Raw genomic sequence first — 25,857 nt, forward strand, 5'->3', positions numbered from 1 at the left:
TTGAGCTCCCCTGCACACCAGGATCTCCCCATGAGCGGGGACGCCTCTCAAGGTTACTCCTCGAGCTTCACAGATTCCTTGCCGCAACAGATCCTCAGTCAGTGACTAATATCACGCGAAACTGTGAAATCTTAGCTAAGTGATAGAAAGGATTGATTGCACATATATAATCCCTTAGACATAAACCGTTGACCCAGTCCGGGACCAGGATTGGATCCAGCCGCACCCAGACTCCTCTCTGAGAAGGAGGTTAGAAAGCAAGGGGCTCCTTTCCGAACCTCAGCCCAACAGGAGGGTCTCCCTGGCAGTTCTGCCTGACCCTGTCCTCCATGCAGGAAATAACCAAGTGTACCTTGCCATCGAATCCTGCTAAAGCACTGTCGCATTTACTCTCAAACTTTGTTAAATCCCTGTTTTGTATCAATAAACGTGTCGCTGCTTCTCTCTACGAGTGAAGTGCATCGCTCCATCCGCAACAGACACCTCTCTCCTCTGGGCCACCCGTGCTGCTGGGGACCTCAGCCTCAGCCCACGCTGCCATTAGCTGCCTGTCAAAGCGCTGCTAGGGGATGGTGAAGGCAGGAACAGCTTTCCATCCTTGCACCTTTTGGGTAGGAGCAGTCGCTGGATGTTTTCCATTTTGGAGCGGGGCTCTGGCGAGTGTGGGAGAGAGTGTTGGGAGCGTTACGGTGCAAGGAAAGCGCAGAGCCCCAGTGTTGGTCGGGCTGTGAAAGTGCTGCCGAGGGATAGTGAGGGCAAGCAGTCTAATATGACCGAACTGAATGAAACAATCCAGGAATTCTTTACTTACTGAATCTCACTTGGCTACAGCCCACGCTAAGGGATGCTGGACTAAAGTCACACTCCTTTTCTTTGGAGGAATTCTGAAAGGAAGAGGAACCAAAGAACTGTTACACAATGTAAAATTCTATTGTACAGGAGAAGTTTATTTGTTTGCTTGCTTTAAGAACTAAAGGTGGTTTCAAACCCTAAAAATGCAAGATAACCAAAGTACAGAACGAGATCCCCGAGCTAAACAAAAGACATCTCTCTCGCCTGTGCTATCGCCTAACAGCCAACTACTCCCCTCGATAAATATCACCGTCAGGAGGAGCCCAATTTGACCTCTCCCTGAATGGCAGCTGGACTGCACGCCAGGCGACTCTCCCCGTGGGCAGGGGCGACTCTCAAGGTTAGAGATTCCTTACCTGAGACTGAGAGCCTTCCTCACCCACGGCGGAGAGATGCCTTAGCTGCGGCAGATCCTCAGTAAGTGACTGAGAGCGTGCTGAATTAGTACTAATGAGACATTACTAATCCATGCAGCTACTCAATATTATTGCAAACATTGTATAGATAATTCCGTTAGACAAGCTGTTCTCCAAGTCTGAGACCTGGGCTCCATAAGGAGTTTAGAAGGCAAGGGGATCCACTCTGAACCTCGTGACTCAATGGGAGGGTCTTCCTTACTCTTTGCGTCTCCAGTCCCCGTGTGAATCAGCCTAACTTGATTCTAACTCAGTTTTCCTTTGTATGTTTCTTCTAAGCGGTAATTAATCATAGAATGGTCTGGGTTGTCTTCAATTGGATCTGGTTGCTCAGAGCCCCATCCAACCTGACCTGGAATGTTTCCAGGTATGGGCCATCTCCCACCTCTTTGGGCAACCTGGGCCAGTGTCTCCCCACCCTCATCATCAAAAAACATAATCTTCCCAGATGCCCCATCCCTGCTTATTGCAGGGGGTTGGACTCAACAACCTCTAAAGGTCCCTTCCAACCCAAATGATTCTATGACACTGTGATTTCACTGATGTTTCCCTGTTGGCTTCTGTTCCGTCAGAAGCTCCTGGCTCATCTCCATAAGACTCCGAGTCTGCTGCACCCAGCACGTCTCAGACCAACAGGCTGAGGGTCCTCGCTGGCGCCCCGTCCCCCTGACCTTAGCATGTTCCCGCAGCTTGTCATGGGCAAGCCTGATCCTATCCCTGACCCCTTCAAGTCTAGTTTAAAGCTCTGCCAATGAGCCCTGCTGGCTCCTGAGCGAAGACCCTCTTCCCCCTTTCAGAAAGCTCAATCCCATCTGACCCCAGCAGGCCTGGCACCATGGAGGCCACCCTATTTGTGAAAAAGAAAAAAAAAAAAAAAAACAAAACAAAAAAAAAACCACCCCCCCCCCCCCCCCAAAAAAAAAAACAAACAAAAAAACCCCAAAAACCAAAAAAACCCCACCCAACAAAATTGTGGTGGTGACAGCAGCCACAGAACCATGTATTAAAAGACCAGGTCCGTCTGTTCCTTCCAGTGTCGCTGCACATAACTGGAAGGAGAGAGGAAAAATAGCCGGTGCTCCAGATTCCCTTACCACCCATCCCAAGGCCCTGAAGTCTCTCCGGATCGCCCTCGGGCTACGCATTGTGGCTTCGTGGCCACCCACAGGGAAGAGCAGCGCCGGGCAATAGTCCGAGGGCCGCACCAGGCCGGGAAGTTTCCTAGTGACGTCCTTAACCCGGGCCCAGGGGGGCAGCAGACTTCCCCAAGAGGAGGGTCTGCCCGGCAGATCGGGTCCTCTGTTCCCGTCTCCGGGAGGGCAGAGCGTGGCTCCAGCGGCCCCTCTCTCTCTCGCTCACGCTCCCGGCTGCTCCTCAGCCTTTCTCCTTCCCCCCCGGCTCTGCCGCCAGGCCGAGCGCACCGTCCCCCTGCTCCCCCCTCACGCTGCGCTGCTCTCCGCCGCGGAGCGGGCCGGCCCCGGAGCGGCTCCCTCGGCCACCGGCCGCCCCCTCCGCTGCGGCGCGTTTGAGCCTCCCGCCGTTGCCCGGGCAACGCCCAGGTCTCGCCAGCGGCTGTGGCGAGAGGTACCGGCTGCCGCTCGGCTCCGCTCGGCAACACTCGGCCCCGCTCGGATCGGCTCGTCATCTCGCGGCCCCTCTCGGCCGGTCAGGGCCGTCCCCGAGCGCGGCGGCGGGGCCGGGCTGGCGCAGGGCGGGCAGAGGAGCGGCGGGCGGAGGGGCCGAGCCGCCCCGGGAGGCGGCCGCGGGGCGCTCCCCTCCTGCGCTGCCCCGAGGTCCCGGCCGGTCCGGGGCAGCCGCTCGGTGTCCCTCGGGTCCCCGCTGTCCGGGCGTCGGGGCAGCCCCGGGGCTGGGCTGGGGCCGCTCCGTCCCGGCGGCCATCCCCCTTTGGCGGGGCAGCCGGCGGGGGGCACGGCCGGACCCTCCTGCCTGCCCCGGGCCCCGCCGCACGGGCTCTGTGCCGCACACACCGTCCCGTCCGTACCCGCCCTCTCCCCCGCTGGGAGGGCGGTGGGGCCACCGCGGGGCGGGCAGAGCCCTGCGGGGCTGCGCCCGGGAGTCACCGAGCGCCGCAGGTTGCCCGATGCGGAGCGAAAGGAGCCCGAGGGGCCGCCCAGAGCAGCCCCCGCAGCGCAGCGCAGCGGCACAGGCAGCGGCAGGAGGGGCAGCCCCCGGCCGGGGGAGCCCCCGTCGGGGCGGGTAAGTAGCACAGCCACGTCTGCGCAAGAGGAGCAACGCAGAAGCCTTTTCCCGCCCCGACTGCTCCCGCCAGCGAGCTCGGGGCCGGTGGCACTGACGGCGGCAGCCAGGAGCATCGGGCCCCGAGTCACCGGTGCCGACAGCACAGGCGCCGCTGGAGGCGTCCGCCTCTTCCCGCCCCGACGGGATGCCGAGGGCAAGAGCGGGAAAGGCCCCCAGACGCAGCCCCGCTGCCTTGCTGCGGCTCCTCTGCTTCCACTACCTTTCCCTTTCCTTCCACAAGGCCGCCGTATCTTCACCAATCTTGACTTTTTTCATGCTGGGAAGCAGAGGCCCGGCTCATACTAGAAACCTCTGCTGCTTCTTGGAGGGAATGAGTGTTTTCTGCCGGGGTAAGACTGATTAAAGACTGATTAAAATAATACCAAGTTCCAAGTTGCTGCTTCTTTTATTAGAATCCCATAGAACAGTTTTTCAAAGTCACATTGCCACTTTGTGACACGCAAGGATCAAAATCTTAAAGCTTGTTGCTCTTTTCCCCAAAACTCTAGGTTGTGCAGAAAAACACATTCCAACCCAACACCTTCAGTACATCAATTTGGAAACATAAACAAAGTAGCATTTCACTTAAAGCATTCACTAGCTGAGACAAGCCATGTGAAAAGCAGAGTTACACAAGAAACAATACCACCAAACAGTCACACTACAAGTTTACCTTTCCACAACAATCAGTGCTTCCAGGTCAGTTCTTTCCACCAAAAAGATGCTGGAGTGGCAAAAAGATGATGCTGGGGAAACAACAACAAGCACGTTACACTGCCAGTCCTTCTCTGAGAATTGTAATGACAAGGCCATTTCTGGCCACCAGAAAGACAAAACCCCAGCACAAAACAGACAGGGAAAGACTGAAAAAATAGAGACAACATAAAGAATAACTGGTGCACGGTGATGTTAATTTCAGTTTGCAATGGTGTCTTCAGGAGTGTTATGGTTTGAGAGACCCATAACAATTTGTTGTCATTTAGACAATCATTCTATCACCCGATGACCCCTCCCCACCTGGGAAAGGGAAATTGGGAAAAACAAGAAAACCCGAGAGATGAAGTATAAACAGATTTAATAGAATAAGATTAGATAATTAACATTAACAGCACTAAAGAACTGATATTGATCCCGACACCAACACAGAATATGCAAAGATTATACTCAGCCAATTCTATCAGTAGGAAGCTGTGCACTCCCAGCAGTGGACAGCAAATGTGGGACACTGCGAGCGCTACGGCTTCAGGAGGAAGGGAAGGCCTCAGGGCTCCGGCACCAGGGCACGAAGTTCTCAGGATGGCAGCCATCAAGGGAGAGAGCGAACTTTGCAGCAAACTTTCTAATTTATAATGAGTGTGACGCTGATGGTATGAAATAATCCTGTTGGGCAGCTTGGGTCAAGTGCCCGGGTCTCGCTCCTCCTCATCCCTGCACCTGGCGAGCTCGAAAACACTGAGACCTTGAGACCCACACACCATAGCTGGCTGTAAAGTCAATATTTTCACAAATTCAGACACTGGAGTCTTCTGAAAGTGCAGTTTTCCCAAGTGTTAGAAGAGAAATTAGTCCTGTGTCTCTCAAACCAGGACACCCGCCTACTTGTTTTTCGGCACATGGGAACAGCCTGCTCCTGTGCCTTTAAGACTTCTTTCTTGAAGTATGTCCATCCTTCCTGGACTCCTGTATCCATCAGGGCATCCTCCCAAGGGATTCTGTCTAGCAGTCTTCTGAATAGATTAAAATTTGCCCTCCAGAAATCTAAGGTGGCAGTTTTGTTAACCTTTCTCCTATATAATAGAGTAGATATTTTTTTTAGAGTAGGTTTTTATTTTGAACTCCTTCGATATACATAAATGAATGCTCATTTATCAACACAGATTAAAATAAGGGCTTTTTCTCCATTTCAGTGCCTCACACCCACATTCACAGGTTTTAATGGTATTTAATCCCCCCATGAACTTCCAGACATTTGGGGGCTGTGACCCACCTCTTTTGGAGCGACCCCCGCGTGACCCTCCCCATCCCCCACTCACCTGCTCCTCCACCGCAGCACTGCCCCCCACCCCACACCCCCGGTGACCTTGGGCTGCCCCAAATGACACCATCGCCCACTCTGACACACACAGAGCCCCACTCGCAGCCTCGAGTGCGGTTTCGGCCGGCTGGCGGCGCGGGGCACGCGGGAGTTGTAGTCCCCGTGCCATTCCCTTGGGGTGCGCATCCGCACGACGCCTCACGCCATCTCCGCTGTACCGCGCTGCCCGGGGCAGAGCCGCTAGGGCTCGGGAGTGGAACGGGCGGAGCGTGGTGCCGGCGCGTGTTCGTGTGGTGTCTGTGGACGCAGAAACTCCCCCGTGCACCAGGGACCATTGTGCAACAGAAGCATTGGTGCTCACGGAACCCCCACCCTGCACCAGGGGCGATTGTGCAACACAACGGCGGGTGTGCACAGAAACGCCCCGTGTACCAGGAACACTCGTGTGAGCCTGACTCCGGCACCGCTGCGTGGGACAACGCGGATCCACCGTGCAACTCGCACGTGCACAGAGCCCCGTGCTGGGCAGGGGGCAGATCTGGAGTAGGTTCCCCCCCAAAAAAAAACATGCAGAGGAAGGGTGGGGATCTGCAGAAACACCTTTTTTTTTTTTTTAAATAGGGAGAATACACCTCCCCACATGCTTCCAACCCCCCCTGCCACCACAGAGGCACTGGGGACAAGGATGCTTTGGGGGTCACCAGCCACCCAGGGGGGGCCACTCATCCTGTAGCAGCGGGTCAGGGTGTCCCCATGACCCTTTCCCGATCCCTCAGGGGGGTGACACCCATTGCAGGACCCCATCACAGCTCACGTGTGGTGTTGGCATCAGCTTGTCCGGCAGTGCAGAGCTCAGCATTGTGGCAGCTGAGGGCAAAGAGGCAGCCAACAGCCAGCAGTGCGACAGCTGCGCAGACACCGAACATGCTCCTGGTGCCTGTCTGATGGTTGCTGTCATGGAGAGCCAGTAGATCCAGACAGGCCAGTAAGTTCAGGGGGAGGAAAATCCAGTTCATCACCAGGCTCAACCAGTTCACCACCGGGCTCAATTTACATGTCCCGCAGGAACGCTGGCACACCTCCAGGAGCCGGACAGGAGCAATGCCGGGGGACAAGGCCCAGGGCGGTGGCACTCCGAGCTGCTGAAGGCACCCAGGTCTGAGCTCTGCAGAGGCCGCTGGCACCGAGCTGTGCAGGAGGCGTTGGTTCAGGCCTCCCAGGGCCTCTCTGAGGGGAGAGCAGGGGCTGACCCATGCTGGGCATGGCCACCTTGGAGCCATGGCACAACCAGTCCAAGCTGGTCCCAGCCGGTCACAGGCATGGGCATCACCATGGCGACTGCCAGCGCTTTGTGATGGGGGCACTGCATCATGCCCAGCAGCCATTGTGACACGGGTGGCCACGGTGACCGTGGGGTATAGAAGGGGCCAGAGCCCTGGGGTGCCCACTCCCAGGAGAGCACCTGCCTCAGGAGGCAGCATCTCCCCTGGGTGCCCACGGCAGCTCTACGGCACAGGACGCCGAAGATGCCCATGGACAGAGACGCGAACACGCCATCTCAGCCCAACAAGGGGCTGCTGAGCCTGCAGAAGAGGCGCCAGGTGAGGGATAGGGCAGGAGGGAGAGGCTGCTGGTGGGATGGGGCCGCACCGAGCTGCCTTGGTGCCGAGGCCGGGCTGGATGGCACTCTGGGGGCCACTGTGCCAAGGCAGCCACCTCCATCCCATGCCTTCTCCTTCTTCTGCCCGCAGGTGGGCCACAGGCCACCAACGCCAGCACCGCAGGGCAGGCAGAGCCCAGCCTCGTCCCTCCACGGGGTCAGGCTGCCAGAGCTGCACTGCCCAGAGAGCTTGCAGGCCGCTGGGAGTCGCCACGCACAGGTAGGGAACCTGCGAGAGACGGGGCTGAATGTTTTCCCGACCCTGGGGAGCTGCCAACGGGCAGGTGGGAGGTGCAGGAGAGGACAGGTGGGCTCGGCCCCTGTAGCAAGCTGGACCCCCTGTGCCATGCCCATCAGGCTGCCTGGGCATGCCGGGGATGCTCCTGCGGGGACCAGCCCTCTCCCAGCCGGCTGTGGGAACAGGGCGGCAGCTGCCTGTGGGGCTGAGCGCTGCCCTGGGGGCTGGCGGGGGAGCCCGGCCACAGGAGCTCTTCCAGCTGTTACAAGGGGGGCAAGGGCCACTGTCTCACAGCCTCTCTCCTCAGCTTCTTTTGCAGACAGACAGCGTGGCACACATGGAGGCACTGCCCTGCAACCGGATGGTACTGCCCAGCATCGTGGAGAAACTGGAGACTCTGCCCGGGCGGGCAGCGGCACCCAGATACGCACCCGCAGCTCGGCTACCAGCAGCTGACAGCACCCGCTGCAGGCTGCCTGCTCTGCCAGCAGCACCCGCTGCACCTTCTGCCGGGGCATGGGACACGGCCAGCAGCAGTGCAGCCATCAGACACCCACAGCCAGTCCCACCTCCTCGGGGCACCTGCGGTGAGCGGGGCAGACCTGCGAGGGTCAGGAGATTCAGGCCTGCCACGCAGAGCCCTGCGGCCTATACACCAGCTGTGAAGGGGACAGCTCCATGCCTCACCAGTGAGGTCCCAGGCAAGGTTTTCCGTGGGAGCTGGAGTCACAGCCAGCAGGCAGTGGCACCGTGGGACTGGGCACGTAACAGGGCCCTGTCAATAACAGCAAGAACAGACGAGGTCCAGGTGTCAATGGGAGCAAGGCTCCTGCAGCTCAGCTCTCGCCTGATCCCCATGCATGGGGGGGACACTGATGCTGCCGTCAGGGGCCCTGCACCAGCTGCCCGGGGACAGCATATGAGGCCGGGGTGCTGGGGACACGCAGCGGAGCACAACCCAGCAATGTGGGCGATGTGGATCAGGTGCGACCTCTACAAGAGATCACCGGGGGTGCACCACCAGGCTTCCGCAGAGCATGTGGACATCCTATCCATCAAGATGCAGGCTCCGGAGGAGCTGGGGAGGAGCTTCCTGGCCCACACCGGGCACAGTATGGCCCAGCTCAGGAATGCCAGCCTGCAGTGTCAGCGGGACTGCCCAGAGGAAAAGGCCTTGGCCGAGGAGGAGTGTCAGAACGACAGGGACAAAGAGCTGACCCAGGGGGAAGACATCAACATCCCCAGCATCTGTGTCAACAACTCCTTGGTCCAGGAGCTCTTCCAGGATGCCCACTCTAGTCCCCAGGAGGGGCCTGGCTGGCCCAGCAGCATGGACACAGAGGGGACTGGAGACAGAGCTGGGGATCTGCAAAGTCCCAGCTATGGTCCCAGGGACATTGAACCAACAGCTTCTGGCCTGGCCGGAGCTCATGAGGAAGAGGGGCAGCACACACCACTCGCTCCTGTGGCACAAGAGGAGGCAGAGGAGCCAGCTTCTGCCTTTGGCGAGCAGGCCCCAGCAGCAGAGGCAAAGAGCCGGGCAGCTGCCCCACACAACCCCGCAGGCTACGAGGCAGCACTGCAGGACGCAGCCTGGTGCATTGTGAGGGAGGTTGTGGCCAGCGCTGTGCTTGTATTCCAACAAGAACAGGCAGCAAGAACACCGGCAGTACCTCAGGGCACCGAGGGTCCGGTGACCGCAGAGGCTCATGGAGAGGACAGCACAGCTGTTGTCTCCCCGGCAGCGCAGGAGGATGAAGTGGCTGCTTCAGTGCTCCAAAACGCTCCGGCAGACGTTGGCGCACCCCACTTTGCCCCAGCAGAAGAGGCAGAGAGCCAGGCACCTGCCCCGCACAGCCCCACAGCATATGAGGAGGCTCTGCAGGACGTTGCCTGGCACACTGTGCGGGAGGCCGTGGCCGGTGCTGTGCTTGTGATCCAGCAGGAGCAGGCACAGCGCGCGGATGCAGAGATGGCTGCGAGAACACCTGCAGCACACCAAGACACCGAGCGTCTCTTGGCTGCAGAGCCTCACGTAGAGGCCAGCACAGCCCCTCTCACCCCAGCCGCAGACGACCAGGGAGGTGCAGCAGCTTCTCCCGTGGCTCGGGAACCTCAGCACCAGGTGAGCCAGGCGCACGTGGCCAGCACCGGGCATCCTGAGTTGCCGAAGACAGGCGCAGCGCCCGGGCTGTGTGTAGCAGGGAGATGCCTGGTGCCCTCCAGGTCTCCCGCTGACATCCCCTCCCTCCCCTACCTCTGCTCTTGCTCTTCCCCTGCAGGCGCTCTCCGAGCATCCAGGCAGCGCACAGCCCTCCTGCAGCTGCAGGGACGTGCCGGAGGATGTCCCAGGTAGGTCCCTGAGCCAAGGGCAGGCCTGGCTGGGTGCTGCTCATCCCGGCGAGCGGCACCCAGGGCAGGTCGGCAGCACTGCACACACGGGGACTGGCCGTGCTGTGGCCACCCCTCCCTGGGGAACCGCCTCGGTGGCAGGGGGCTGGCAGCGGCTTGCCCGTTGCCTGCCCAGCCCCTCACCTACAGCTCTCTGTTCCCCGCAGGCATCGTGGCCCTGCCACACACCCCGGCTCGACAGCGACGGCCCTCCTTCTTCAGGAGGGCGCTCAGGGCTCTGCGCAGGGCTTTCCGCTGTACCTGCATAGCGGGACAGAAAGAACAGTAGTGTCCTGCTGCCAGTGCCAGGCGGGTCCCCAGAGATGGCATCTGGCCCTGAGCCTGCACAGCATCCAGGCAACCGAAGGATGGGTGCATGGACAGTGCCCCAGACATTCATCTGCCCTGAGGACATCGTGCTGCCAGCCTCCGCTCGGCTATGGAGGCTTTCTGAGGCCAATAAAAGATGACAATTTTCCCCCAATGCTTGTCTGTGCCTGGCCCATCTCAGGAGAAAGATGGCTATTGACCAACACCCCCAGGTCCCTTTCTGCCAGGCAGCTTTCCAGCCACACTTCCCCAAGCCCGTAGCACTGCACGGGGTTGTCACCCAAGTGCAAGACCTGACACTTGGCCTTGTTGAAACTCATACCATTGTCTGCAGCCCAGCCAGCCAGCCTGTCCAGATCCCTCTGTAGAGCCTTCCTACCCACCACTAGATCAACATTCTCACCCAACTTGGTGTCCTCTACAAACTTAGCGAGGCTGCACTCGATCCCCTCCTCCACATCGTTGATAAAGACATTAAACAGAACCGGCCCCAGCACCGAGCCCTGGGGAGCTAGGAGAGCACCCACCCGCCTTGTGCCCACGCAGCCTTACTTTGCCAATAACGAAGATGTTGGAGAGCCTGGTAGCAAAGCTATTGCCATTGGCATCCTTCACGTGAACCACGTCGAATGACCTGGGGTGTCTCTCCTGGTTGGTGATCACTCCAATACGGCCCAAGTTGGCACGGAATACAGGTGTGAGAAGAGCTGGCACCAGGAGCCGTGGTGAAGGCCTTCCGCTTGGCTCCTTGAGGAGCACCACTGGAGAAGGGCAGCGACAGGGCCACACTGGCCCACGGAGCGGCCACCAGAGCACCTGGGGACACCTGCATGTCCCACAGGAACACTGGCACACTTCGAGGAGCCAAAGAGCTCTCTCTGGTCCCAAGACTCAAGCAACCCCTCCACCAGCTCATTGCTTTTACCTGGTGCCTGCTTGCTTTTGGAATCCCTCCAAGTCCCTATGCCAAACATAGGCATATGTAGGAGGCTACACGGGAGGAAACCCTGCTCCAGGTGGTTTCTTGGGAAACCACCCCTTTCCCAAGACTGCCCAAGACTATTTTAGAGAAAAGCTGTTTGGCATTTGTACTTAACTCCTGTACTGCTCTCCACAGTGGGGAACTGCCACATGGGATGCAAGACCCACCTGTGTCAAACTTGATGAAATCTGTGATCTTGCCTGTCTCCAGGTCAGTCTGGACCGTATCATTCACCTTGAAGAGGGGGTCTGGATAGCGGATGGTGCGGGCATTGTGGGTGACCGGATGAGGGATTCCTTTGGTGCCCACGAAGATCTTCCTCACTTTGCACAGGTTGTACTGCAAACAAAACCCAACGCTGCTTAGCTGAGGCAGTGCAGCACCATGGACCAGGGGACTCTTGTCCCCTGTGGGAAACCTCGGCTGGTCCAAGGGATCAGAATGCGAGTTTAACATTGACCTTGAGCAGATATCCGTGTACCCTTGAAGAGACTGGGGAGTCCTGAGAAGAACTAAGTAAAAAGATAAGGGTTGGCAAACATCCTGGCTCTGACCAGAGCATGAACAGCGTGTGATGGGAGAGCGTATTGGGCAAAAGTAGAATGCTGAATATATGCTATTCTAGAATGCTAGAATGTTGAAATGGCAAGGTGTAATCCTCCCTGAAGTGATTTTGTGAAAAATGGTATTTTGGGGAAAAGAACAGGGAGTAGAAGTAACGTCGCTTACAGCATTTAGTATAACGCAATGGACAAAGCTAGGGCAGACTTTATTTGAGGAAGCTACGTGCGGCTCAAAAACGGCTGTTGAGTTGTTAACTACGTGGCGACTTTTATTAGAGACATTAAAGAACTTTAGGGAGCAGAGAGATTTAGCAGGAGGTTGTGAACAGCCATCCGCAGCCCCTGCGCCGTTTGTCTCTAAACCTCGTGTTGATGATTTAAAGGGGCAGGAGATTGCTGCTCAGGAAAATAAAGGACTGATCCCGATGAACACAAAAGATAAACAATATAAATAGGTATTACCTCGCGACCAAGCTGCAAGTGAAGGTGCTAACTGATCGGGATTTGTATTGCCTAGAGACCAAATCAAAAGCAGTGAAGAGGTCCAAAAGACCCCTCCGGAGGAGGTGCCCATCCCTTGTGAACCTCCTAATCCACTGTTCCCTTATCCACCTTTGCCCCCTGAATCGGACAATGAGGAGGAAAGCAATTTGATTGACTGGAGCAATTCTCCTCCAGTTTCTGTCCCTTCTGCCCCACCTCCCCCTTGGCCTTCTCCAATTGATGTAAAATCGCAAATAGAACAAGGGGGTCCTCTCTGTTGTTCAAAGTATCCCCAAACTTGGGACTTACCACCAGTTCAAGTGACGGTTAAACCCCAAAACCCTGTCCGATTTTGGAGGAGGTGAAGCAAAAAGCGATGGAATTGGGTGAATGGGACTTGTCAGAGAAAATACCTGTTTCACTTTCTCATGCCGAGTCTCCTAGTACTGAAATTGCCGAGCCTGCTGCTTTTCCTGTAGTAAAGAGGTACACAAGGTGCCCCTGGACGCTTGGGGACCAACTGGCAAAGGTTTAAGTGCCTTACTGATAGGAAGATCTAGTACCACCTTACAAGGCCTCATGGTACATGTCGGAGTGATTGATGCTGATTACACAGGACAAATATGTACCATGGTATCAACAGCTACACCACCTGTGACTATTGAGAAGGGAACTCGACTTGCTCAGTTAATCCCATTTCAAAGTTGTGTTCCACGAACGAACGTTACATGTGGTAATGGTGGTTTTGGCTCTACAGGAAAGCCACAAGTCTATTGGGTGCAAAGAGTATCTAATCAACGCCCACAAATGCATTGTGTTCTTGAACTTAACGATGCCACCCCCAAGAAGATCCGACTGACTGGATTATTAGACACTGGAGCAGATGTGACGATCATCTCTTTACGGGAGTGGCCTGTTGCTTGGCCATTAACCTCCAATGCCTTGGGAGGGGCAGGACTCAGAGGAGTTGTCAACAGTTATATGTCCACTAACCCTATTGTGATTGTAAACTCAGAAGGGCAAAGGGCTACAGTGCGGCCATATGTGACCTCAACTCCTTTAAACCTATGGGGAAGGGGCTGCTTAGGCCAATGGGGAGTTCGCATAACTACGGATTTTTAGTCGGGACCACTGTATTGCAGGGTGTTTCTCAACACACTTTAGCCCTAAAATGGCTAACAGAAAAACCGGTGTGGGCTGATCAGTTGCCCCTTGGCCAAGAGAAATTAACGGCCAAGGCAATTAAGGTAGCTTGTTTTTTACAACTCTGGGGCGTGACACATGTCACAGGCATCCCCCACTCACCCACGGGTCAGAGTATTGTTGAGTGTGCACACGGGACTCTAAAACGCCTTTGCAAAAAACAAAAAGGGGGAATGATAGGGGAAACCCCTGAAGCACGATTAACTAAAGCTGTATATGTATTAAACTTTTTGCAGTTTGCTGATGATACTCCTGCTGTGGTGCCACCCCTTCTTCGGCACTTTGGTTCCCTTGTGACCCAGGAACGGGTGGGTCCTGGAGCAAAAGTGCTGCTGTGAGACCTAATAATCGCGGCATCCTTTTTAGCCCCCGGAGTGGCATCAGCTAAAGCGCTCACTACGCTTAACAAGCTTGGGTGTTGGCTGGCCAAGCAATCTAATGCTACATCTTCAGCTTTAAGTAGTTTACTACTAGATGTAGACTCAGTCAGACATGCCACACTGCAGAATCGAGCTGCAATAGATTTTTTGTTGCTGGCTCAAGGTCATGGTTGTCAAGATTTTGATGGGATGTGCTGCATGAACTTATCGGACCATTCTCAATCCATTCATGCACGCATACAAGAGTTAATGGAACGAACGAAAAAGTTAAAGGAAGAGGATGGGTTCTTCTCTTTTGATCACCTTTTGCAAAACTGGGGACTCTCGGGATGGCTGGTTTCAAAGGTCAAAGCAGGATTAATAATATTGTTGATAATTGTAGTTGTGCTAATGATGGTGCCATGTCTCATCTCCCTACTGCAAAGGGCCCTGCAGCGGGTGATGGGGGCAGCATTTGTAGCACAAATACAAAAAGGGGGAATTGTGGGAAACCTCGGCTGGTCCAAGGGATCAGAATGCAAGTTTAACATTAACCTTGAGCAGATATCCGTGTACCCTTGAAGAGACTGGGGAGTCCTGAGAAGAGCTAAGTAAAAGGATAAGGGTTGGCAAACATCCTGGGTTTGACCAGAGCACGAACAGCGTGTGATGTGAAAGCGTATTGGGCAAAAGTAGAATGCTGAATATATGCATAGATAAGCACCTGGGTAAAAGAATATAAAAAAGCACTGCTTGTTAAATGAAGAAATTGGATTGCTGCAACTTGATGTTCAGTGTCGTGTCCGTCCCAACAACGACAGTCCCCCAGAGAGCTGCCAGACACAGCAGGTCTCAGACCCCAAACTAAACACCCAAACACTCCAGGGCTTGCAACAGAAGCCCAGCTAGTGACTTGTCCAGCTCACTGCCCCAGCAATGCCTCTCGTAGGGCTGCCCTGTGGCTAAGCTACAGCCCCACTGGAGAACACCTGCGCTTTGGCAACAGCTGCTGGCCCTGGACTTCGGCCTCCCCACAAACGCTGGCAGCATTTTCCCAGGAAAGCCTGCGCCAGGGCAGTTTCCTCATTTTGCCTTGAAGCCCGCATCACAAAGCGGAGGCAGAGGCTGCTTTTCTTCAGGACCCAAGAGAGATCTGTATCCCTCCTCCAGGTCACCCTGGTTTCCCCTCCTGCCTTTCACCACCTGCCTCCTTCAAAGCGCTAAAGAACCAATATTGATCCCGATACCCATACAGAATACGCAGCTCTCAGGATGGCAGCCATCAAGGGAGAGAGAGAACTTCCCAGTGAACTTTCTAATTTATAGCGAGTGTGATGCTGATGGTATGAAATAATCCTGTTGGCCAGCTTGGGTCAAGTGCCCGGGTCTCGCTCCTCCTCATCCCTGCACCTGGCTAGCTCGAAAACAGTGAGACCTTGAAATCCACACACCATAGCTGGCTAGAAAGTAAATATTTTCACAAGCTCAGACACTAGAGTCTTCTAAAAGTGCAACCTTCCCCAAGTATTAGAAGAGAAATTAGCCCCGAGTCGCTCAAACCAGGACAATATCGCAGCACCACCGTGGCAATACCCAGAGTGGGGACCAACAGCCCCGCTGCTGGACGTTTGTGGAGTGGGGCACGCAGACAGAGGCATGCGTTTTGCCACACACAACCCTGAATCTCCTGAAAAGTTATGTTTACCAAAAAGAGCCACTTGGAAAGTACTGCCAAACAACATTTGGCAATAAAACTTTGACAGGTTTGACACACACACGATTTGGGGGGAACTCGCTATTTGCTATTTACCGGTTCAAGCACTTACCTTTCTGGTACTCCTATGACTAACTTCATTGCTCTGCTCAAATTAGCCAGCTGAGGAAGTATGGGCTAGATGAGGCGACAGTGAGGTGGACTGAGAGTTGGCTGTGGGACAGAACTCAGAGGGTTGTGGTCAGCGGCACAGAGTCTAGTTGGAGGCCTGTAACCAGTGGTGTCCCCCAGGGGTCAATACTCGGTCCAATTTTGTTTAATAGATTCATTAATGACCTGGATGAGGGGGCACAGTGTATCCTCAGCAAGTTTGCTGATGATACCAAACTGGGTGGGATGGCTGACACCCCAGAGGGCCGTGCTGCCATCCAGCGTGACCTGGACAGGCTGGAGAGCTGGGCAGAGAAGAACCTAATGAGGTTCAACAAAACCAAGTGCAAGGTCCTGCACCTGGGGAGGAAGAATGCTAGGCTCCTGACATTGGTATATACAAATTCTCAAGAGACATCCCCTCCTTTGCTAAATGGCCCATAACATAACCCAATGCACAATGGTCAACAGTGGCCTCCCACCATCCTGAGATGGTCTGACCTCTGTGATTTTTGAGATGCCATTACATAGGTGACAAATAACTAAAAGATTACAAACGACCTGATAACAGAGCAAAACACTGCCACACAAAATAACAAGGCAACGTTTTTGAGTCCACACTGAGAAATGATTTTTTACGTTATCTAAGTGCAGATATCCCACTTGTGAGCACACAAGGTTGAACAACAATTAGTGTGATAGATGTGTTGTCCTCACCCCAGGTGCAAGTCACTTGGGCGTGTTTACAGTCCTCCTCGCCAATCTTCTGTTACTTTCCCACATTGCACCCTCTCGCTCAAGAGACCGCTTCTCCTGGAGCTGACAAAGTTGGAAATGTTGCTTCAAAGTCGAAGCAGCGTTTCTGACGTCGAGGAAGGAAACAATCCCCCATCAGTTGGGTTTGTGATATTCATTGGCAGATAACAGCCATTACCTACTCAGGAGAGAGAGCAATGAGAGACATTATCACCAAAATCATGTAGCACAGTGTAGTTCTATAGTACAGCTGCTGGGGTTGGTATGCCACGGAAACAAGGTACCAAAAGATCTGCAGCTGCTCGTCTTCCCTTGATACAAAAAACAGATGAGTTAGTGACAGTCAAGGCTGACCAAATCTCAGTATTTGCGTGTTGGTGTGTCAGAGCTGTACCCAGGGCACAAGGGTACAGCACAAGACTACAAAGCCCGAGGAGCCAACCTGTGACAGGGGAGAAAAGCAGCAGTGTCATCTCCTTCCAGTGATACATCGCGTTGCTCCAGCTCCTTCAGCAATATTACTCTGGGTTTGATACCCTGATGTGGGGTAATTGCCCACACAGACTGGAGAGCTGTGGCATGCACTTTTTCAGATGGAACTTCAATGGGATGTTGTGTTTGCAACACTGTTCCAGTGCCGTCTCCTCTGGGTAAGATGCAGGTATTTGTCGAAGATACCTGAAATACACGAACTCGAGAATCTGATATGAACAAGTGATGTCAAATAAGAGGAGAAGTTGGGGTATAATGTAGAGTGGAGCCTTGTAATGCCTTGGACCAAAATCCTACAGGTGGTAAATGGGAGCACCTTCCTCACTCGGTTGCTGCGCTAGCGATAAGCAATGTCCCCCATTATAGAGCTCTCACTGCCAACACCTTCCCACCAGGAGAAGGATGGTGGCAGATTCTCCCAACAGCTCTTCCTTGCACCACCTTCATACCTTTGTCAATAACATTTTGTCAGGACAACCCGAGAGATCCAAACCCTCAGGGCACGAGGATGCTCAGGGGCAAGTCGCCAGTGCACACGTGCTCGAGCAGTGGTGGTCGCGCTGCTGTGCTGCACCCTGAGCATCCAGCCTGGCTGACACGCAGGTGCAGCCTCCAGGTGTCCAGCTTAGTGCTCCAAGGAGCTTCATGGCCAGAACTGCCCAATTAACACCCCATTAATGATGTGCTCTGGCACTTCTACACCAAACTGAAACCACATAGCTCATGAAGTATCTGAGATGAAAACTAACGTCTCAAATTTCATACTGGAGAGGAAGGACTTCCAAAATTTTCCAAAAGGGGACCAGCGGAAATTCTCCTTCTCGTTGCCACGTGAGGAGAGGCTGCGAGAGCTGGCACTCCTCAGCTGGGAGAAGAGAAGACTGGGGCTGGGGGTGGGTGGGGTGTCTTATCAATGTGTATAAACACCTGCTGAGAAGGAAACAAGAAGAGGGAGCCAGGCTCTGTTTAAGAGTGTGCACTGAGAGGACCAGAGGAAAGGGGCACCAATTAGAAGACAGGATATTCCAGCTGCACATGAGAAACCAGTATTTTAATCTTGGGGTGATATATTTTACTGGATCTAGATGATGCTCCTTGAGCAGAGGGGTTGGACCAGTCTCCACAAGTCTCACACAGTCTCCACAACCTCAGCCACTCTGTGTGATTCTCTGCTTTGGTGAGACTCCTAAAGCCTTTGAACTAAGCCCTGATGCCCCCTGGAAAGGATTCTGGGACAAGGGATGATCCCAAACTCCTCCAATACCATTCATCACAAAACATCTGCCTAGTCCAGAACATCGTACGGCAGACACAGTCAGGAGAGAGAAAATATCCTTTTATTGTGGGTATCAAGTGTGGGAGCCCGGGAGTCACAGGGGTTCAGGCAGTAACAGGAAATCTGCACCTACAACGACAAAGTCAGAAGCACCGATAAATCCACGAAAGAAGAAGAGGCATGACGCTGTTCCCCTTTCCTTGGGGAACACAGCTGGCCAGGAATGGTTTATAGCCCAGAAGAGAGAGCGACTGCTGGCAGTGACTGTGGGAGGGCTCTGGCGCCTTATCCCCATGGGTAACACACTGAGCGCCCCGCGAGTGTATAGAGATGCGCCGTGGCCCTGTGCAACACAGCAGTGCTCCATGGGCAGCCCCTGGGGAGTTACTTCCAAGCCCTGCGCAGCACTATCCCTCACCGTCCCTCGCCCGCGAGTTCGGCTGACCAAGAGCAGTGTCCGAGTGGTGAAAGATGGGCAGCAGAGCCTGGTACGCACCTGGGCTTCTTCACCTTCTAGACCTGACTGATTTTTTTCCAGTCCCCATCTTTTCCTATCTTCCTTCTTTTTTTGTCTCGTTGGCATTCCCTCGCCTCTGCCCAGGCCTCCTTTCTCTTTCTTTTTCTTTGGTTTTCAGTTTCCTGGCAGGAGCCTGCAAACCTTTCCATCCCAGTGTGATTAGACAGGTAAAGCCAGGATCAACCGGAACCAGTTCTTGGTTTAACCAAAGCTGACTCGTTTTACCTTTTTTCCTCTGAAAGGCTCTTTAGTTCTTCTGCACGTACCGGGGAGTCTACCGTGGTCTCTGGGGTGATAGGAGGCAAAGCAACGGGTGCCTAAAACAGGAATGTCAGCGTTAGCAGGTGGCTTGGGACGGCCTGGAGTAGCAGGTGACTGTTTGGCAAATGGCTCCCTTGGCCCTGCAGAGAAGATCCCTTCGGCTGGTTTGCATCAGCCCTTTCTTCCAAGGGCCTCACTTTGGAACACAGTGTTCACGCGGGTGTGTGACACTCAGTTCGTTTGTGGGGGCCACTCAGCGGGGAGCCCGCGGTCCCTCTCACGCCAAGAAAAGGCTTGCCCACGTCATTCTGCCGGGGTTTCTTCTGCCCTCCCAAGACAGAGCTCTGCGGATACCCCTTTGGTGCAATCCCACCTCCTGTGGTGGGAGGCCTTGCTTTGGAAATGTGTCTTTCTGTAGGTGTTTCCTTTGATGCCTAACCCTTTTGAGAAACAACCTTTCCTCTTTTAATTACAGTGTATCATTCGGGGGATAAATAAACCCACACAAAGCGACGTGAGATGGAATGCCAGGAAGAGGCACAGCAGCTACTTGGACTCCTCAGGAACTACCTTCCACACGAGACAGGTTGTCTCAGCGGTTGCGGAGCTGCCATACCTCTGCTGTTTCTGATCCCACCGCTGTGTCTGCCCCTGCTGCTTTCTGGAGGACAAGCAGAGAGGGCGGTGTGTCAAGGAAGGCTTTTGCCTGGTGCTCCACATCTGCTTTGCCTCCACGGCCATGTTGCTCTTCCAAAGGCAGCTCTGGAGAGCAAAAGCAGGTGCAGCAAAGTGACTTGTTGGAAGTGAGCAACAGCTAAAGCAAAACCCACCCGAAGCCCTACACCAGCTGCCTGCTCAGGCTGTGACAACCCTCAGGGCCTCCTCATACCTGTGGGTCTGCCCACGGGTGCTGGCACCTCCTCAGCTGAGGGACTGGAAAGGCCAGCCATCTTCGTCCCAAAGATTTCATGGCAGTTTTCAGTCAGAAACTCCACCAGCGTCTTCACCTGCACACATGACAGCCTTGGTTTCAGCGCAGGTGCCTGAAAACACGTCGAGCAGCCTTTCCTACTCCTGACCCCTGCCTCTGCGCAGAAGGCTGTCGCTGCGGGCTGCTCTTCCAGGTAGCCACCCCACCAGCGCTTGTTGGAGAAAGGGGGCAGCCAGGGACCTCTGCACAGCCAAGCTCTGATGGGCCAGGAAGGCTGCAGCTGGCTGGTCAATACAGCGTACCTTCTCAGACACCTCCAGCATGGCCTCCAGTGGGAGCAGGTCCTCGTTGGGCGGGCTCAGCAGGTTTGGCCCAACGCAGATGGCCAGATTGCTGCAGCTCATCCTGCTGGTGGATGCGTTGTGGCCAATATGCTGGAGAAGGGACAGCAGCCGCTCGAGAAGGAGGAGATTTGCTGCAGGCAACTTGCCGGCCACCCTGAGGGAACAGGAACACAATGTTTAAAAAGTCAATGTTGCCCACAGCTGTCCCCAAAACTTGCACAAGGCAGGTGGGAGCCAGCGGCTGTGCTCTGCAGCTTTCCAGGTGCTCTCAGCCAGCGGTCAGTGCTCCTGCGCTTCAGGAAGGAAGCACGGCGTTGCTCTCCAGCTCCTGATTTCCCCCAAGCCCACGCAAGGGAAGGCTCCCTGTCCGTGTGCTTTTCCCCAAAACCCAACTCCACCCCCCAGCAACACTGGGCTGCCAGGAAACACGGCTTTTTAAGGAGCCTGTCCCTTTGCAGGCAAGTCCCAGGCCTCTACCAGTTGCTGCTCAAAAGGCAAGCTGCTGGCCACACTTACGCTTTCAGCTCTTCCACCTTCTTGCTTGGCTTCTCCATGGCTTGCATCCAGTCCCCATAGAGGTCAACGACGAGGAGCTTGGCGGGGATGCTTCGGAGGAAGTCCTGCAGTGCCAAGAGCTCCAGGTGAGTCTTTGAACACTCCAGGCCAGCCAGGAGCTCTTCCAGCTGCAGGTCAGAAGCGCTCACCTTCAAGATGACGGCCAGCAAAAGCACAGGCTGGCTGCCCAGGTCGACATCTGCGCCACTGTCGAGGGCCTCCTTCAGCTCCCGAACTGCTGTCCCACTGGCAGCTCTCCGGAATATTCCCTCCGTCGACGGTCCTTGTTGGTGCAGGATATTCAGGAGCTCCTGCAGGAGACGCAGCAGAACAGTTGCTTGGCTGAAAAGCTGCCTTCTGACAGCAGTGTCCGTGGCCAGAGCTCTGCCCCAGACCCGGCTGCCTCCCCTGCAAAGGGGCTGGGGCCAGAAGCATGAGCCAGGGGTGAAGAGCCCAATGCCCCGTCCTCGGTGCTCCTCGGGACACAGGGCTGGGGCCCCCTGTCCAGACTGGCTTACCTGGATGGGCTGGGGCAGCGTGCCATCATCCCCGCAGAGGGCTGCAAGGGGCTGTCCAAAGAGTGCCCTGCGGCAGTCTGCCTGCCCAGGAGCCTGGGCAGCGAGCGGGGTCCGCCGCAAAGCAAAGGGCCAGGGCAGCCCTCTCCTCCTCCTCCTCCCGGTCCCTCCTGCCACAAAGGAAAACACAGCAAGAGCCCCTCAGTGGAGACCACTGGAGCAGCACTCTTGGAGCCTGCCCTGCCCTGCCCTGCCTGCAGTGCAGTGATGAGTGGTGCAGCAGGATGGGCAGGGAGCCATCAGCTGGAACCGCCTCTGCTGCTCAGCGGCTCCAGCTCGGAGGCTCCTGACAGCCAGCGTGCCACCGGGACAGCCTGGCCCAGCCCTCGCCCTGCCCTCCACCCAGCTCTGCGCAGCAGCAGAGGCTCTGTCTCCTTGGAGAACCACATTCAGCAGCCGCTGCCCAGCGAGTGTCCTTCCTCATCCAGGTGACATCCTTCCTTGGGGGGCCAAACCTGCATGGCGACACTCAGGGGACAAGTGAGCAGAGCTCCCGCTGACTCCAGCCGAGGGGCAGAGAGCCATCTGCCTGGCTCTCGGGATGGAGCAGAGGCAGGCATCACCTCGAGCACGCTGCCCTGCACGCAAGGGACAAATGTCAGGTGGGAGCGAAGGGACCTCAAGGGCTCAGCTCTCTCCTGCTCTACAGCGATGGGGACCGACTTGCTCAAGGCGAAGGGCAGCTGCAGCAGCATCCCATCTTCTGCAGAAGTGCTGGTTGCAGGAGCAAAGGTGCCTTTCCCCACCTTTTTTTCAAAAACTCACCTTCCGAGTGGCAACATCCTCCTTCTTTGCCAGAAGGGACTGGCAGAGGCCCTTGCTTGAGATCATCCTGCAAGAACCAGGCTGTGCTTAGAGAGCAGCCCTGCAGCAGAAAGGGCCACCAGCGAGCTGCCACCTGGCACCAGCAGCCTGAGCGTGGCAGAGCTGGGACCGTCAGCCCTGACAGACTCTCTGCCCTGTGCAGCAGGTTTCCTCCCAGCGTCGCCAGCAAGGACATGCCAGCGTTCCTGGTGGCTCGCCAACCCTCTCAGCTCCCCAGGTGGTACCTTGGGACCCTCCCACAGAAGCTCACCCCACTCGCCAGAGATGCCTGCCACTCCAGCACAGCGAGAGGCGGGTGAAAGGCAGCCACTCTCACCTTTGCCTGGCCCTCGATCAGGGTCTCCAGGCTCCTGGTGCTTAATGTCCTCCACTGGGCAAGAGAGAAGGAGTGGAAGAAGGTGAGAAGCGATGCCTCTGCTGCTCGGCTGGAGGAGCAGCGCTCAGGGGACAGAGCTGAGATGAGAGAGACACTCACAGCATGGCAGTTGCACAGCTGCTTCTCTAGGAGTTTGAGGGAGGGCAGTCGCGTCACCCGGGCTCTCTTCACTCCACCTGGTGGCCTATGCAGCAGAAGAGAGAGAAAGACTGAGCCCCAAGCCACCTCTTCTCTCTCCAGTGAAAGGGATCCTGACCCTCCCTGGGTACCACCCCAGCGCCAAGCAGAGAACAGAGCTTCCTGCAGAGCTCCTGCCTGCCAAGCACTCCACCCTACTTCTCCCTCTTCTCCTCCTTGCTGTAAACAGAGGAAGAAGAGGCTTTCCATTCCCGCTCATCCCTCGTCTGCCCAAGAGCTGCCCATAGCCATGCAGAGCTGTGTTCCCCTGTACGGATGCACCTGGAGCATCCCCTCAGCTTACCCCAGCAGCGTGTCCACCCACAGCTCCTTCACCACGCATGAGCTGCAGAAAGAGAGGAGAAACAGCGTCAGGCCCCACTGCCCCCCAGCCCGTGGGCAGAGCGGGCACCTGCACAGCCCTGCCCTGTGGGGAGGGACACAGTGGCAGGATGAAGCCCCGTGGGGCAGGACAGAGGCGCTGCCAAAGCCCTGGCTCCCTCTGTCATGCCAGAGCAGCTGCTTTTGGCCTTCCCTTCTGGTGACCAAAAGGTGACCAAAAGGTGACCAGGGGATGCAGGACACAGAAACGCCCCCACCCCTCTCCTTCCAGCTGCCTGCAGGCCCACCCCTCAGCCAACCCGGCCTCCCTCCCTCCCTGCCGGTGTACTGCCTGCTCCCCGCCCAGGGTCTGCATGGCAACCAGAGGCCCTTCACAGGATGGCGTGGGCATGGTAGGGATCCTCTCCTGCTTCTTGCCAGCCCTGACTGCAGCTGCCAGACCCCAGAGATGATGGGGGCCAGCACCGCCCTGCACTGCCCAGCCCGTGGGATGTGGCATCATGACTTACTTGAAAGTGGCAAGGCAGTAGCCTGTGGGCCAGACAAGGATGAGGGAGTTGCTGCCCTCGCTGCTGCCATCCTCGTCTTCTTCTTCCTCCCCTCCTGCGTCCATCCTCCTGCTCAGCACCCACAGCTGGTCCAGGGCCAGGCGGAGCTGCGGGCGCACGCTGGTGCCATGTCTGCTGAGAGAAGAGGCAGGCAGTGAGCTGGAGGTGGCCTCCTCAGGCCCTGGCCAAAGCCCTGTCTCCACCTGCCCTTGGGTTGGACACCACAGGGCCTGGGGCTGGTGGCAGGGTGTCCGTGCCCTGGTCCCAGGGCCGGGGATGGGGCAAAGGCAGCCGGGGTCTCAGGGGCTTACTGCCGCTTGGCGATCACCAGTTCCTCCTGCAGGAGGAGCAGGCGCCTCTCATTCCTCTTGCGGCCCCGGGTCAGCTGCACGCCCGTGCTCAGCACCGGCTCAACGTCAGTGAGAGCCTCCCTGCAGAGCAGAGAGTGGGGGGCATGAGCGCTGAGGGGCCCCGCTGTGCCCCCGTGTCCCTCCTCTGTAGGGGAGCCCACCTGGGCCTGCAGCAGCAGTTGGCCTGGCCCATCCCGCCCAGGCCAGGAGGACCGTCACGGTGTGCAGCGCTGGCTGACACCAAGGACGTGGGCCAGTGTGCAGGAGCGTGGCTGGGAAACCGGTGCCAGTGGTGGTGCCTGGGCAGCGCTGCTCGGCCAGACCCTGCCTCCTCCAAACGCCGCTCTGCACCAGCACAGCTCCGTCCTGCCGCACTGGTGGCTGTTGGCTCCAACAGACCAACGTTCCGACCCCAACTGAAACTCGGGGGGGGGAGCTGGGGGCAGAGCTGGGCTGGGGGTTCTCTCCAGTAGGGCCATGTCTGTCTGGCACTGGGGAGCCCAGGGGTGGACGCAGCAGAAGGTAAGCATCACCTCCCTCCACCTGCTGCTACGGCTTTGCCTATTGCAGCCCAGGACACAGTTCACCTTCCTGGCCCTGAGGGCACTTTGCGGGCTCCAAATCGGTCAGCACGGGGTCCGCTGTGAGCCCAGGTGTCCAGCTGGGTTTCCCCAAGCATATACTGGTGCAAGGGCTCGTTCCTCCCCGGGTGCAGGACTTGGCTCTTCCCCTTGTTGAACTGTACCAGGTTCCTGCCAGCCCCTTTCTCCAGCCTGTCAAGCCCCCTCTGCTTGGCAGCACCACCCTCCAGTGCATGAGCCTCTCCTCCCGGTTTTGTGCCACCTGCAAGCTGTCTGAGGGGGCGCTGCCCCGTCCTCCACATCACTGAATGCCAACAGGACCCACATCGTGCAGCGCAGGGGGTTGCAGACATGCACCTTGATGTGGCATGACTTGTCACAGAAGGTTCAGAAATTTAGGGGAAAAATCCATGTGATTTTTTTATTATCTATACAGTGCTTCCCCTTTTTATTCATTCAAGCTATTAAAAGGTGTACAAACTGTCTCATTTTTCATTTGAACATCACGTCTCTTCATAGTTCTGATGTTACGTGGAACATCGGATTGGGTTGTATTCTTGCATAGATCGTTAGACAGTAGGTAGCCGAGATTATTCGATAGTAGGTAGCAGATTACCTGCATTAGTTGTGCTAACAGAATTGACAGGAGGTTGCATTTAGCGCTTGAGCCAAAGGATAAAAATCCAAGGGCTCCAATGAACTCAGTGGGCTTTTGATCAGCAGATTGAATTCGCCACATTCAGAAAAAGAAAAGGTACATGAGAAAGGCGTGTTCTACCTGGACTGCCACAATGCATGTTTTAGGAGGTATGAAGCTAAATTATTCTAGCCCTTCCCCTCACCCCCTTCCAAAAAACAGAAAGCACTAGAAAAAAACAACCAACAACTTCCAGAGCAATGGGGCTTCTAATAGCCAAGTAATTTTCCCTGTATCATTCCCATTCAATGAGCCACTTTGTCTGATGGGTACCAACGTAAGACTCTTCCAGGAAAAAGTAAACAAAGAAAAAAACTTGTTGCACAGGCAGTTACCCCTGCTATGCTATGGAAGATGCAGAATTCTTCCCTCATCCAGAACCTTCCACCTACTTACAAAACCATGCTGACGTTTTCCTCCATCTCTACAACTCGCAGGTGCCTCTTCCCTGGGAAAGTCTTTCCTCTGTCAGGCTGTGGGGATGGCTGATCATAGGCAATGCAAGCCCCAAGCCCCAGCCGCCATCTGAGGCCACCATCCTCCTTTGGCCATGAGCAAGAGCTCAAATTCCTTTTCAGCTTTAGCACAATCTATTCCCAAATAGCCACAGTCGCTAAAA

The 25,857-nt window shown here is 55.9% G+C and overlaps 2 protein-coding genes across 2 annotated transcripts; both read right to left on the reverse strand.

Annotated features, from left to right (window-relative positions):
- Positions 1-18,544: 18,544 nt before the first annotated feature.
- Positions 18,545-20,216, reverse strand: LOC309685392 (uncharacterized protein). Its single transcript, XM_082501158.1, has 5 exons — positions 20,171-20,216; positions 19,827-19,944; positions 19,554-19,598; positions 18,902-18,993; positions 18,545-18,817 (listed from the first exon to the last, which is right to left on the reverse strand). The coding sequence occupies exons 1-5, from the start codon at positions 20,189-20,191 to the stop codon at positions 18,791-18,793; spliced, it is 303 nt and encodes a 100-aa protein (XP_082357284.1). The 5' UTR covers positions 20,192-20,216; the 3' UTR covers positions 18,545-18,790.
- Positions 20,217-20,724: 508 nt separating this feature from the next.
- LOC309685380 (T-cell activation Rho GTPase-activating protein-like) lies at positions 20,725-23,417 on the reverse strand (the record flags this gene model as incomplete). Its single annotated transcript, XM_082501151.1, has 4 exons — positions 20,725-20,832; positions 20,917-21,078; positions 21,286-21,378; positions 23,391-23,417. The coding sequence occupies 4 exons, from the start codon at positions 23,415-23,417 to the stop codon at positions 20,725-20,727; spliced, it is 390 nt and encodes a 129-aa protein (XP_082357277.1).
- Between the last annotated feature and the right edge of the window lie 2,440 nt (positions 23,418-25,857).

Source organism: Vanellus vanellus (genome assembly GCF_965231255.1).
Source record: "Vanellus vanellus genome assembly, contig: HAP1_SCAFFOLD_29, whole genome shotgun sequence".
Classification (NCBI taxonomy): domain Eukaryota; kingdom Metazoa; phylum Chordata; class Aves; order Charadriiformes; family Charadriidae; genus Vanellus; species Vanellus vanellus.